The sequence below is a fragment of the Bos grunniens genome, chromosome 16 (genome assembly GCF_055505025.1).
Source record: "Bos grunniens cultivar Pamir isolate PY7600 chromosome 16, Bosgru_T2T1.0, whole genome shotgun sequence".
NCBI lineage: Eukaryota > Metazoa > Chordata > Mammalia > Artiodactyla > Bovidae > Bos > Bos grunniens.
The window spans coordinates 13,301,024-13,315,362 of NC_141180.1; the positions used below are offsets into that span (position 1 = coordinate 13,301,024).

General features: G+C 39.8%; 1 protein-coding gene across 1 annotated transcript; it reads left to right on the forward strand.

The window, feature by feature from the left end:
• The first annotated feature begins 6,005 nt into the window (after nucleotides 1-6,005).
• Nucleotides 6,006-13,891, forward strand: PTGS2 (prostaglandin-endoperoxide synthase 2). Its single transcript, XM_086343324.1, has 10 exons — nucleotides 6,006-6,430; nucleotides 7,486-7,602; nucleotides 7,712-7,855; nucleotides 8,540-8,683; nucleotides 9,332-9,513; nucleotides 10,113-10,196; nucleotides 10,308-10,554; nucleotides 10,839-11,125; nucleotides 11,623-11,770; nucleotides 11,920-13,891. Exons 1-10 carry the CDS (start codon nucleotides 6,379-6,381, stop codon nucleotides 12,327-12,329), a joined length of 1,815 nt encoding a protein of 604 aa, XP_086199450.1. The 5' UTR covers nucleotides 6,006-6,378; the 3' UTR covers nucleotides 12,330-13,891.
• The last annotated feature ends 448 nt before the right edge of the window (nucleotides 13,892-14,339 follow it).

Genomic DNA, 14,339 nt, shown 5'->3' on the forward strand with positions numbered 1-14,339 from the left:
TTCCTTTATATTTTCTTTTCTGCAGTTCTAATATAATACACCTAGGTATGGGTGCTTTGGCACATCCTTACTTGATGTTCTCTGAGCTTCCTGGATCTGTGATTAATTTAGGGAATTTCTCAGTTAATATTGCTTCAAATATTGCTTCTATTCCTTTCTTTCTTTTCCTACTCTATTCCCATTACATCTATTTGACACCTTCTGCAGTTCTCCAACAATTCTTGGCTATTTTTTACGTTTGTTTTTTTAACACTGTATTTTCTCTATTCATATTTTTCTTTATCGATTTTGGAAGTATCTACTTTCATACCCTCAAGCTCAGAGATTCTTTCCTCAGACGTGTCCAGCCTACTAAGTTCATCAAATTCATTCTTCATTCCTATTACAATGTTATTGACCTCTAGAATTTTTTTTATTCTTTCTTAGAATTTCCATGTCTCTGCTTATATTACCCATCTGTTCTTGCACAGTAATTACTATTCCATCAGCACTCATGATCTTATATTTCCACCATCTGTGCTGTATCTCTGAGTCTGGTTTCAGTGTTCGCTCTGCCTCTTCCAACTGTTTTTTGTCTCTCATCGTGACTTGCCATTTTTTTTTTTTTTTGAAAGCTGGGCAAGGTGTACTGGGTGAAAAGCACTCTGATAAATAGGCCTTTAGCAATGTGGTGGGAGGGGTGGAGTGGGCGAGTCTTCTTGAGTCCTGTGATCAGGTCTCGGTGTTTTACTCAGCCTATGCCTCTGAGCTGTGAGTGTCACAAGTGTTCCTCCATTCCCCACTGCCACAGATTAAGTGGGACATGGCTAGAGGGTGCTAGAGTTTGAGTACATCCTTTCCCCAGGTCATTTAGGCTCTGATAAAATTCCCAGAGTTTAGCCTCTGGTAATACAATTTCTTTTGAGCCTAATTTAAAAGAACAATGCTCTGGCATATTTCAAAATGGTTATTTTTCCCCTGCTTCCCTGCCAGTCCTCCAAGGGGATTTTTTTTCTTTTCCTGGTAATTCACTGTGGGAAGTTGGCAGAGTTCCAGGAAGTAAAACTCATGAAACTAAATAGACGCCCCCCCCCCCTCAACGCCCCTGGAATTTCTAACTCTTAAGGTTTATTCAAGATATGTGTGTATGCGCTTCACTCTTCAGGCTTCCCTGGTGGCTCAGATGGTGAAGAATCCGCCTGCAATGTTGGAGACGTAGGTTTGATCCCTGGGTTGGGACATCCCCTGGAGAAGGGCATGGCAACCCATTCCAGTATCGTTGTCTCCATGGAGAATCCCCATGGACAGAGGAGCCTAGCAGTTTACAGTCCATGGGGTTGCAGAGTCGGACACAATGAGTGACTAAGCCCAATCCATTACTCTTTGGGTTTCCCTACATAGGCACTGGTTTTCAAGGAGGTGTTTGCCTGTAGGTTTCTGTTCTGGTAAATTGTGCTTCTCTGTATGGCCAATCTCTCCAATTTTGTTGAAGTCGTGTGGATGCTTTTGCAACCTCATGGATTGTAGACCTCCAGGCTCCTCTGTCCATGGGATTTCCCAGAAAAGAATACTGGAATGGGCTTCCATTTCCTTCTGCAGGGGATCTTCCTGACCCAGGGATTGAACCCGTGTTTCCTGCACTGCAGGCGAATTCTTTATGGCTGAACCACCATGGACGCCCTCTCCAATTTTGAGGGCAGCTTTTTATCCTGTCACCTCACTTCTTTGGAGGATCTAAGAATAGTATTTTGAGTTTTCACTTTGTTCAGATTTTTGTTAGGATAGAGTGGCAACTTCCAAGCTCATTTAAACTGGGTTTAATCCGTCAGTGTCATTGTGGTCTCATTATGCTGGCCCCAGCACGCCCTGCTCACATTCTCTTGTATTTCCTTCTCCCCTTTTAGGATTCCTAGCTCTAACACAAAGACCATGTTCAATCTACCTTGATTCACCTTAGTAGTTATGATATACAACCATGAAAAACAAAGGAAAAGAAAAATCTATCCAGAAACTAAGCTGAGAAAAAGGAGATACTTTTTTAAAATAAAACTTAGGACTAGATATTGTTTGGTATTTCTCCATTGGTTTATTTGACAAGGATTTTTTTTTTTTAATGTTTGTCCTTGTCAACTGGAAAAAAAAAAAAACCTACACAATGTAAAAGGTGAGAATTATGTTTTCTTTGGTGGTAACCCCAGGATACCATCTCTCAGATAACTCTGAAGGACTTTTCTGAAGAGGTAAAGAAGGAGTCAGGATATACAAGTGTTTTTGCCAAACAAAAACCCCAAAACCCAGGAAGTGGAAGATCAAAAGATTCCTGCTAATCAAAAGAAAACAGACATCTGAAGCTAGTGAATTTAGTTCTGTCCACACATGGGAAGATGCAAGACCCTGGGAGTATTGAAATGCTTTCTTTGATAGGGCCACTATTCCATTTTTCTGCACCCTGAGTCCCCTCGGGGCGCACAGTCACTGCAGTGGCAGCCTGTTTACCTCCCCTCGGGAGCCACTGTCCTGACCATCAGGCTGGGGTGGGGGCAGGGGGCAGTGGCTGAGGGTTTTACATCCTTTGTTTACTGAAATGAGAAGTGACATTCTTTGTCCACATGCTCTTGTTTTTCTAGTTGAAACTCCTATCTTGTGTAGTCAGGAATAGGTAAACAACCATGATTTACTAAAAGTCTGGGCTTCCCAGGCGGCACTAGTGGCAAACAACCTGCCTGCCAATGCAGGAGACGTAAGAGGTGTGGGTCTGATCCCTGGGTGGGGGAGATCTTCTGGAGGAGGGCATGGCAACCCACTCCAGTCTTCCTGCCTGGAGAATCCCGTGGACAGAGGAGCCTGGAGGGCTACAGTCCAGAGGGTTGTAAAGAGTCGGATATGACTGAAGCAACTTAGCATGCACGCATGCACTAAAAGACTAAAGTAGAGGTCTTTTATGGGTACTTTTATGGGTACATCTGTTTCTGCCCTTCAAGAAACAGATGTACACTGTGGCAAAACCTTGTTAAAAATGTCTCTTCAGGCAAGATGCAAGATAGTAAAGCTGTCTTTCTAGTCAGCCTGTCATGAATAAAAAAGACAAGGGCAATCTCCACTATCTTTGAGTGAATCAGAATAGGATAAAGGTGAAGACAGGGAGATAGAAAAAAGTTCCACGTCTAAGATAGTAGATATGACCATCCTTTCATGTCTGAATAGTGCGTGTGTGTGTGTGTGTGTGTGTGTGCAAAGTCGCTTCAGTTGTATCCTACTCTTTGCAATCCTATGGACTATAGCCCGCCAGGTTCCTCCGTCCATGGGATTCTCCAGGCAAGAGGACTGGAGTGGGTTGCTGTGCCCTCCTCCAGGGGATCTTCCCAACCCAGGGATCGAACCCACATCTCTCATGTCTCCTGCATTGGCAGGCGGGTTCTTTACCACTAGCGCCACCAGGAAAGCCCCTGAATGGTAGAACCCTGCTCAAAGCAGTAAGAAATATCTCCTTTGAAAATGTCAGTGCCTTTGGAATTTTGGGTATTAATAGTCTTTACTGTTCATTTTCTTTTAGCTCATATGAATGGCTTATTACTTCAACTAACACATATTTCATTCCTTTTTTAGTATATTCATGAAGGTTAAATCTCAAATGAAAACTGCATATGTAGACTTTTAAGAATGTTGTAACATCAGACACAAAATCTACCTAGTGATCTTTACAACAATCAAGAGAGAAAAAGAAGTTAATAAAAATTGAAGCAGCAGAAGGGGGCAGTAAAACGCAGCAGAATGCTCTGGAAGATTTTTTAATATGCTTTCTTATTTTTAGTTAACAGAATTCTCCAACAAATTTCAGAGACTAAGGCATTTTATATAACAGATATATGTATTTGTCTAAAATGAACACAGAAACACTAAACACAGACACAGGTGAAAAACATAAATCTCACATGATTATAATCTTATTTTTTTATGCTGTGACACATCATGGCATAATAATCAAAGTACTTTTCCACACAGGACAGGATTTAGCCATTTTGATTTGGTCTGGGACATTTAATATTCCCCCATGATCAGCATCCCCAAATGCACTACCCATTCTATTTTACTGTCCAGACTTACCAAAGTTAATAAATCATAACAGTTTTCCCTCAAGTCCATAACCGGACTTCCTTTCTAAACTGCACCCATCCTTAAAGTGTCATTTTTATCCTTGAACTATTTTCTGACAGATAGGTATATGCAACTCTCTCTATTGTGCTACAGAAGTTACAGATTAAACCAAGTAGTTTAACCGAATAGGTATTTTTTAATTGAATTTCCACTATGAAATGGAGTTCAATTTAAGTTCCAAGTAGTCTAAATGTGATTATTCGCAACACCCTGTTTTGTTCTCACTTTGAATTTAGTCTCCCTGCAAACAATAGAACACACTTTTATACGCGGCAGGTATACAATTAAGATCAGATGAGGACAATGATGATGATGACTTCAAAATGAATTCAGGATTACAATATAAAGCCAACAGAGTCAGAATATGAATTCTTCCTTGGCGTCTAACCAAACTCAAATTGATAACCCTAAATATCCACTTAAAATTTGAGTAGACACATCCTACCACTTAAAATGAAACAGAAAACTGGAATTATTAAAAGATTGTTTACATCTATGCTCTTAGTTGAAATTTCATGTACGACTCAGTACAATAAATGGGAGTGTCACAAATGGAATGATTAAATATGACTAGAGGAGAAAGGCTTCCTGGGTGAGATGGAATTTTAGTCATTTGTCTCAGGTAGAATCACATTAAGCAAAATGTTGAAAAAAAAGATGATTGTCTTTTTTTAAAGGGCTCTACAATGCTGCTACTTTTTTCTTTTCTCTTTTTTGGGGGGTGGGGGAGGGGGGTGGCATTTCACCTTCACACACCCCTCCAGACCACAAGACAGAATCAAACAAATGCAAAAGATGATGAAATTGAAAATTGTCAAAATCACCCTTCCTTCATATCCATTCCATCCGAATTCCTCATCAAATTACCTTCCAAAATGAGCCTAGAAAACTGGCCCTAATAAACCCAGACAACTGAAAAGTGAGTGTAATGTTGTACTTTAATCCTTTGTCACAACTCATTATCCTAGAGAAGTAGGCAGAAAACACACACACAAACCAAGCTTTAAAAATCTACTTCCTTCAGTTGGTATCTCCTGTGAAGAGCTGGCGACCAAAACAGTGAAAATCACTGCAGCAGAGAAACAAACGCCATAAAGCAGATCTTTTGGACGGTGAGCATCCTTAAACATCCCGGTCACCTCCGCTTCACTTGTTCATGGGAGGACAGGTTACAGCGGTGACCCCTCAATCTCAGACTGACTATTTACAGGGTAAGTGCTCAGGGTCAGTTTTGAGGGAAGGAATTTACCTTTATTTCCTCTCTCCAAGAAGCAACGTCGGGGTGGTGGCAAGAACAGTATTTTTTATGTTGAAAACAACTTAGCTAGAAAAAGAACCTACAGGTACGTATACACTGACTACAGCTATTACAGTTCATTCGGTCAAGTAAAAAAATAAAAAAATTAAAGTATTAATAAAAAATATTAAAGTATTAATAAAAAATTAAAAATTAATGGATGTGCGTACATCTACACGAGGTTAAGAGTAGTCACTGAAACCAGGACACATCTGAAATACATGACATGAGTAAAACATGTCAGCCTTTCTTGGCCCGATTCTCCCCAGTCTCTCCAGACTGTGACTTCCTCGGCCCCCAAAAGCCGAGGGACCAGACGTGGGGGGACGGGGGCGGGGGCGCGCGAGGGAATTCCCTGCGCTCCGGAACGTCCCAGCCCCCTGATCAATTCCGGGAGAGGAAGCAAGCCAGGAGGCCGCCCTCCCCACCCACGCCCTCACCCAGAAAATCTACCTCGGACCCCCTCTCGGAAGCCTCGGTCCCAACCGCGACAGAAGGAAAGGAATCTGGCGCGAAGCCCGGCGCCAGCGGCGGAGAAACCGGCCGAGGGGCGCTGGAAGGTCGGAACCGGAAGGGGGCGATCCTCTTTGCACCCACCGTAGGGAAGCCAAGCGCGACTCCCCAAGTTTCCGATTTTCTAGTTTGCGTAGCTAAAAAAAAAGAAAGAAATCCTACCCCAACCCAGGTCTTGCGCAATTGTTTAAGTAGAAAGAGGGGGAAAAGTTTTGGAAGGGGGGAAGGAAAGGCGGAAAGAAACAGTCATGCCGTCACGTGGGCTATTTCACGCATAAAAGGAAGGTCCTCTCCGTTAGCTTCCAGTTGTCAAAGGACTCGCAGTGAACGTCAGAGGACGCCCCGGAACTCCGCACAGCGCCTCCTCCGGCCCCGCAGCTCCGATCCGCGCACCTCCACGCCTCCGCCGGCCCCGCGCCCCGCCCGCAGCCGAGATGCTCGCCCGGGCCCTGCTGCTCTGCGCTGCCGTGGCGCTCAGCGGTGCAGGTGAGTGAGTTCCTGGCGCCTGTGCCCGGGATTCCGCGGCTCCGTCCACCCGGGCTGAGTTTCTGCTCAGACTTCTCCCGGGAACTCCAGGTATTATAAATACCCCCAGAATTCAGAGGCCGAGTCCGGACGGATAGCCCCGCTTTGCCCTCAGCTCTGATCTTCATGGGCCAGTTATTGCACCCATCTTTTCTCATCTGCTAAATAGGAACGGGGATACTAATTTGCAGGTTGTCACAAGAAGATCTGATCAATATATGTGAGGTGCTTTTGTATAGCACCTAACTGCTATTGAATGAAAATAATTGTATTATACAATTTCCCTAGTTAGTGCTTTCCCGTCCCAGGGAATACCAGATTGTTTTTTTAAGATAAACAGAATAGCTTAAAAGCAAGCTGTTTTTATTTTGCAAATTTCTTTATAGTTGGTTTTTGTCGTTTTTTTTAATGTAAATTAAGTCACGCCACCTTAATACTGTAAATCATTCAATGATCTCTCCTGACACGTAGAATAAAACCCAAATTCCCATAAAACCCGAAGGATCTGCCTTCACCTTTTCTGAACTTAGCTTCCAGCTCTCCCTCTCCTGCTGTCAGGCATGCCTCAGGGCCTTTGCACTTGTTTTCCTCTCAACTTAGAAGGTTCTTCCTCCAGATCTTTATCCAGCTTTATGACAGAGAAGAAAGAAGTAGGAAAAAAAAAAAAAAACCCAAAGTTTGATTAAAATACTTGATCTATTCACTTTAGTTTTGAAAGTCCTACTTTGAGCCTCTTCTAAAGGCTAATTTGAGCATCTAAAGTTTCTAAGAAAAATTTAGCAACATGATTTCCCTGGTGGAATATTCTGTTACCTTTATTTAGAAAAGGAAGTTGGTATTTCTACATTATAACCATTCTGTGAGGCAAGTCGGGGGGAAAAAAAAAGTTTTCCCATGACTACCTGTATATTTCTTGAATTTTTTATTGTGAAGTTGACTCATAGTAAGTAAAGCAATTAAATGCTTAAGATTGACACTGAAAAATTATTCATTCACTGTCTGTACTGTTTTTGTAGCAAACCCTTGCTGTTCCCATCCATGCCAGAATCGAGGTGTATGTATGAGTGTAGGATTTGACCAGTATAAATGTGACTGTACCCGAACAGGATTCTACGGTGAAAACTGTACCACACGTAAGTTTGTTGTTGAGTGCCCTCATTTGGAATGGGGTATATACAGTTATCATTTTACAGAATTGTGCTTATAATGTGTCCCGTTCATTTCTTTTTCTTCTCATTGCAGCCGAATTTCTGACAAGAATAAAATTACTCCTGAAACCCACTCCCAACACAGTGCACTACATACTTACCCACTTCAAAGGAGTCTGGAACATTGTCAATAAGATCTCCTTCCTGCGAAATATGATTATGAGATATGTGTTGACGTGTAAGTACACATCACTTTCTAGTGTTCTCAGCTGCCTCAAAGAGAAATGTACTTTACAAATTTTAGATTTTAAAACTTAATTCAAAACATGTTTAAATATACCATTTTAGTTTGCCTACTATCTTAATGGCCAAAAATATTGACATCTGAATCCCTTGAAGTTTCTAAAGTTCTGTCTCACAGGCAGAATTCTACTTAAAATACTGCATGCTTCTGCTGACCTTCACTGTTCTCCACAGTTTGTGAAAGATGCCTGGTCCAGTTGTTTATTGAATGGCCATGGGGCACAGAATTGCACCCATTAAAATAAATGAATAATTTGGATTGGGGTCGGCAAGAAAGTAACTTTTATTTCTAATGTGAGTGTCAAGCACAGACGTTTTGCTCATGGGCCTCTTGAACAATAAGTGGATGGTTATTTGAAAAAAATGAAAATGGCTAGACCAAAACATCTTCTGTAAAGAATATATACTTTATCAAAGATGCCTTTTAATGCATCATTCTTTCCTCTTTTTTGAGCACCAGTAGCAGGCTTTAAAGTATGATTGCTTTAAAATAGAGTATCTTTGTATTAATTAAATTAAATTTATTCTAGTGCCACTTTGTACATTATACAATAAAAGTGAGCATTGATTTGCCTTGTGGATGGGAACAAATAACATTTTTTTTCCTCTAAAATTTCAGCGAGATCACATTTGATTGAGAGTCCGCCAACTTATAATGTGCACTACAGCTATAAAAGCTGGGAAGCCTTTTCTAACCTGTCTTATTATACCAGAGCTCTTCCTCCTGTGCCTGATGACTGCCCAACACCCATGGGTGTGAAAGGTGAGTGAGAGGAGACAGAGTTATATTAACTGTAACTGGGATTGGATTGATACCTAGAAATTTTGATCCCAAACTATGATTATTTGTTAATAAAACCATTTTTTCCCTTCTTATGTATATCTCTGGATATTTTTTGAAATTGTGAGTCCATGTAAACTATTCCATGGAAGGAAATAGGCATTTTGGTATGAAAAAGTGAAAATGTTAGTCACTCAATTGTGTCTGATTCTTTGCGACCCCGTGGACTGTGGATAGCCAGGCTTCTATGTCCATGGAATTCTCCAGGCAAGAGTACTTGAGTAGGTTGCCATTCTTTTCTCTAGAGTATCTTCCTAACCTAGGTATCGAATCTGGGTCTTCTGCTTTGCAGGCAGATTCTTTATCATCTGAGCCACCAGGGAAGCCCAGACATTTTGGTATAATGTCATATGTTCTCAAATTCTTTCATTAAAACTGAATTGATACTAGTTAAAGTAGATTATTCAGTAAGAGGCTGTTCCCCTATATCTTAGAACTTCCATTAATATGATCCTGTTCAAAGTTGTATTTTTCCTGTAAGTGAAAAAGACCCTAGTAAATTGACAGTTCACTCTCCGCTTCCTTAAATATATAGATGGGTTCTTATTTTGGCTTTCTCATTTTTTATAGGGAGGAAAGAGCTTCCTGATTCGAAAGAAGTTGTGAAAAAAGTACTTCTAAGAAGAAAGTTCATTCCTGATCCCCAGGGCACAAATCTGATGTTTGCATTCTTTGCCCAGCACTTCACCCATCAATTTTTCAAGACAGATTTTGAACGAGGACCAGCTTTCACTAAGGGAAAGAACCATGGGGTGAGACAGAGTTAAATGAGAATTTGTAGCAAATCAAGTTCTATGTGTAAAAACCTTAATGGAGTTTCCATTTTATCTCACTGGTTGAATAAAAAAATACATAACACATACTTACATACATATATACAGATTACTATTTGTAGTTTGACTCATGTTTTTAGTTTAAAATATTGGATCTGCAAAAAAGTTGTCTTCAAAAAAATTTGTTACCTTGATTATGCTGCCTTAAATATTATAAGGTGAGATTTTTGCAGCATTATTATCTCTTGGGTTTCAGTGACATAGCTTCAATGAATAAGTATTTTATATCAAAACATTTTCTGCTGCTTTTTAAAAGAAATATCATATAATTAGAGTGAAAATTTCTTATACAGGCTCCATATGAGACACTAATAGGAGACATTTAGATTTATAAGCTATGGGGTTATTTTTAGTGGATAAGCAAGTTAATTTATTATTTTGTGGCTGTGAAAAAAAATGTGTTACTGAAAATTTTAAAGCAAACTACATCATCACATTATCTAGTAATAAATACATCCTAGACATTTTACATAAGAACAACTTCAGTAGCAAATCAAAAATTTTCCATAATCTTCTAGGTGGACTTAAGTCACATTTATGGTGAATCTTTAGAGAGACAGCATAAGCTGCGCCTTTTCAAGGATGGAAAAATGAAATATCAGGTTTGTTCCATTTAAATATTAAGAATTCATTACCACTCACCACCCACCTATGTTCCAAATCTCTAATGATGAAAATTTGTTTCTTACCTCTTCTTACTGATACTTTTTTAGATGATTAATGGAGAGATGTATCCTCCCACAGTCAAAGATACTCAGGTCGAAATGATCTACCCGCCTCATATTCCTGAACACTTGAAGTTTGCTGTGGGCCAGGAAGTCTTTGGTCTGGTGCCTGGTCTGATGATGTATGCCACCATTTGGCTGCGGGAACACAACAGAGTGTGTGATGTGCTTAAACAAGAGCATCCAGAATGGGGCGATGAGCAGTTGTTCCAGACAAGCAGGCTAATCCTGATAGGTAAGCAAGAAGAGCAAATCACTTAAAGAAAATCCTCTTCCTCAAAGAAAACTAACTTGTTTCCTTTGCTTGGGAGGAATATAATTCTGGGGGAGTGTCATGCATGTACAATCACCTGCTCCATATTCATTCAGTCCTTCAGCTGGATTGCTCAGACACCTACCTCTCAATGGAGGAAAAGAAAATCTAGATAGGAATGCCAAATGACCAGTTGCATTTCAGTTGCTTGAACATTTGTGAGCAGAAAGAATTCATGTTTTCAATTTTTTATTTTGTGCCTGTAGGAGAAACTATTAAGATTGTGATTGAAGACTACGTACAGCACTTGAGTGGCTATCACTTCAAACTGAAGTTTGACCCAGAGCTGCTTTTCAACCAACAGTTCCAGTACCAGAACCGTATTGCTGCTGAGTTTAACACGCTGTACCACTGGCATCCCCTTCTGCCTGACGTCTTTCAGATTGATGGTCAGGAGTACAACTATCAGCAGTTTATCTATAACAACTCTGTCTTACTGGAACATGGTCTCACTCAGTTTGTTGAATCATTCACCAGGCAAAGGGCTGGCAGGGTAAGCATTATTAGTGAAAAATAAAATAAAACAAAGGACTGGTTGGTAACTAGAATGTCTGCTGCAGGAAAGATTTTTCTTAAACTTACTGAAAGATTAATTATTGCTAGTAATCTTTCCTTGAAATAAGAAGGCTGTGTAATATATATATTTAATATTATATGATCTTGATTATAATATAATTTTACCATTATAATCTAAATCATAAAAATAATCTATAAATATTCCAAACTTATAGTTTAGGTCTCCACTGGTAGCTTCAGTTTACCTACTTGGCACTCAAGGGATGTTTTTAAAATAGAAATCTTGGGAATTCCCTGGTGGTGCAGTGGTTAGAATTTCTTGCTCTCACTGCTGAGGGGCTGGGTTCAGTCCCTGGTCAGGGAACTAAAATCCCACAGGCCACTTAGCATGGCCAAAAAAAGAAAACAAAAAAAAATCTTACATATGCCTAAAACTCAATTAATGTGTTCTACAATTTAATTCATATTCCACAGGTCGCTGGCGGTAGGAATCTTCCAGTCGCAGTAGAGAAAGTATCAAAGGCTTCAATTGACCAGAGCAGAGAGATGAAATACCAGTCTTTTAATGAGTATCGCAAACGTTTTCTGCTGAAGCCCTATGAATCATTTGAGGAACTTACAGGTGGGAAACGGTTTCTAAACTCCTTCAAAGAGTCAAGGGGCAAATGGAAACAACACAGAAATTGAAAGCAAATTGAGCGAAGGGGTAAAACTCTTCATTTTGTCAAAAGTTTGACATTGGTTGTATCTTTGTCCTTGTCACCCTCACAGGAGAGAAGGAAATGGCTGCAGAGTTAGAAGCGCTCTATGGAGACATAGATGCCATGGAGTTTTATCCCGCCCTTCTGGTAGAGAAGCCCCGTCCAGACGCCATCTTTGGGGAGACCATGGTAGAAGCTGGAGCACCATTCTCCCTGAAAGGACTTATGGGTAATCCTATATGCTCTCCCGAGTACTGGAAGCCTAGCACTTTCGGTGGAGAAGTAGGTTTTAAAATCATCAACACTGCCTCAATTCAGTCTCTCATCTGCAGTAACGTGAAAGGCTGTCCCTTTACCTCATTCAGTGTTCAAGATACGCACCTCACCAAAACGGTCACCATTAATGCAAGCTCTTCCCACTCTGGACTAGATGATATCAACCCCACAGTCCTACTAAAGGAACGTTCAACCGAACTGTAGAAGCCTAGCGATCATATTTATTTATTTATATGAACTGTTTCTTTTAACTTAATTATTTAATATTTATATGAAACTCCTTGTGTTACTTAACATCTTCTGTTAAGGAGAAAAAGGGGGTCATGCTTGTGAAGATTTTCATGTTGATTTTAAAGATGTCGAAGTTTCTTCGAGTTAAAGGGGAAAGCAGTTTTCATTCTTCTGTACAATCCAATGGGAAATGAGTATGACATTTTTTACTTGAATTTCAACTTATAATAAGAACAAAAGCTAAGTTTGAACATGTAAGTGCTGTTGCAAGATGACAAAATGCTGCACATTTCGACACTATCATATTTCCAGGGTGTCTCCTATGATGCCTGAGAAACAGCTGTCTACTCACTGGTCCTTTTACAGTCTCCTTTTAGCCATTTTCAGATCAGTTTACTTCGACTATTTTGTTTTCCTGGTTTTAAGGTCTGAGTGTGTTTTTTTGGACTCTGCCTGTACTTTCTTACCTGAACTTATGCAAGTTTTCAGGAAATCCTCAGCTCAAAACTACTACAAAAGGCCTTTACAAAAAGGTATACATTCATTTTAAGTGAAAGGCAAAGAACTTTACAAATAAACTATAACCTGATTAAGAGCCCAATACCTTAAAGCTCTAGGGGGTTCTCGACACCAAGAACGTATTCCTATTCTGATTAATGTCTTTCCTCATTTAAAAGCAAATAATTGCTGAATAGTTCCCAGGGAGACAATGCTTCTTTTCCACATCTCATTGTCAGTTGACATTTTCTGGTACTGTATATTAATTTATTGAGAGCTATTATGTCTTCTTAGGATGACTATTATAAACTGGGTTTAAGGCTACATGATGTTCTTTGTTGGCATTATGTCAGAATCAGTGTATCTTGTGGGATTACCTCTCCAAATTATTACTATAACATTAGTGTTTGGATTAAGATTTGTGAAAACATGTGAGGAATCCAACTCTGGTATACTGAGATGGAAAGTTGGAATTCGCCTTTAAGGCTTACCTACTCACCAGCCCACAGAGAACGTTGTCTCGTTACCCTGGATGTGCTGACACTGACAGTGTGTACGTTTTTGAAGGACTTGTGGATGTTTCATTAATTCATTCACCCCTAACTTCTGGAGAAACATTCTTTACAAAGCACTGTGGGTCTTAATATTTTTAAATCATGCACTGAAAATCAGTATTTATGTAAATAATTGAACAGGTATGCCTGTTAGGCAAAGGGAGAAAAATGAAATTTCATTAAAGAGAAATAACTCAGGGGAATTTTCAGGATTTTATGTTTAAATGATTTATGGTTAATAAAGAGTCAATAGTAGAAGAGCTTGTATTAAAAAAACTGTTACCTTCATTGATTTTTTAAAAAAACTGATTTGTTAAATATCTGAATGAATCTGGGAATTTGGAATATATGAGTGTTTTGGTGCCTCAGACTATGATTAAATTAATTTATGTAAACTGTAAGTGTTGAAACAAATAGCTGTTTATTTTTGTATTATTTAAAAATTGAAAACCTCTTCTAAAATAAATTTTGACTGTTTCTGTATATCTTTGTCATGAGATGATTTCTCTAAAGCATTATTCTCCTATCTCTTCCAAACCGGACTGGCCTTTAGTGACATTGTTCTGCCCTCCATCATATAGAGGTCTTAAGGTCACTATTATAATCTCTCATACATGGAAACACTGTATTAGAAATGGGTGCTTTGTCCTATAGAAGAGAGATAGCAACAAACTTATTTTCATTGCCTAATCTTCAGTTTAGTTCAGTTCAGTCGCTCAGTTGTGTCCGACTCTTTGCGATCCCATGTATCACAGCACGCCAGGCCTCCCTGTCCATCACCATCTCCCGGAGTTCACTCAGACTCACATCCATCGAGTCAGTGATGCCATCCAGCCATCTCATCCTCTGTCGTCCCCTTCTCCTCCTGCCTCCAATCCCTCCCAGCATCAGAGTCTTTTCCAATGCGTCAACTCTTCGCATGAGGTGGCCA

Bases quoted from the DNA above. Each gene is read 5' to 3' on its own strand.
- PTGS2 (XM_086343324.1), top strand. From the start codon at position 6,379: ATGCTCGCCCGGGCCCTGCTGCTCTGCGCTGCCGTGGCGCTCAGCGGT. The intron at 7,603-7,711 runs GTAAGTTTGTTG...TTCTCATTGCAG, and splicing joins CGGTGAAAACTGTACCACAC to CCGAATTTCTGACAAGAATA. The intron at 9,514-10,112 runs GTGAGACAGAGT...ATAATCTTCTAG, and splicing joins CTAAGGGAAAGAACCATGGG to GTGGACTTAAGTCACATTTA.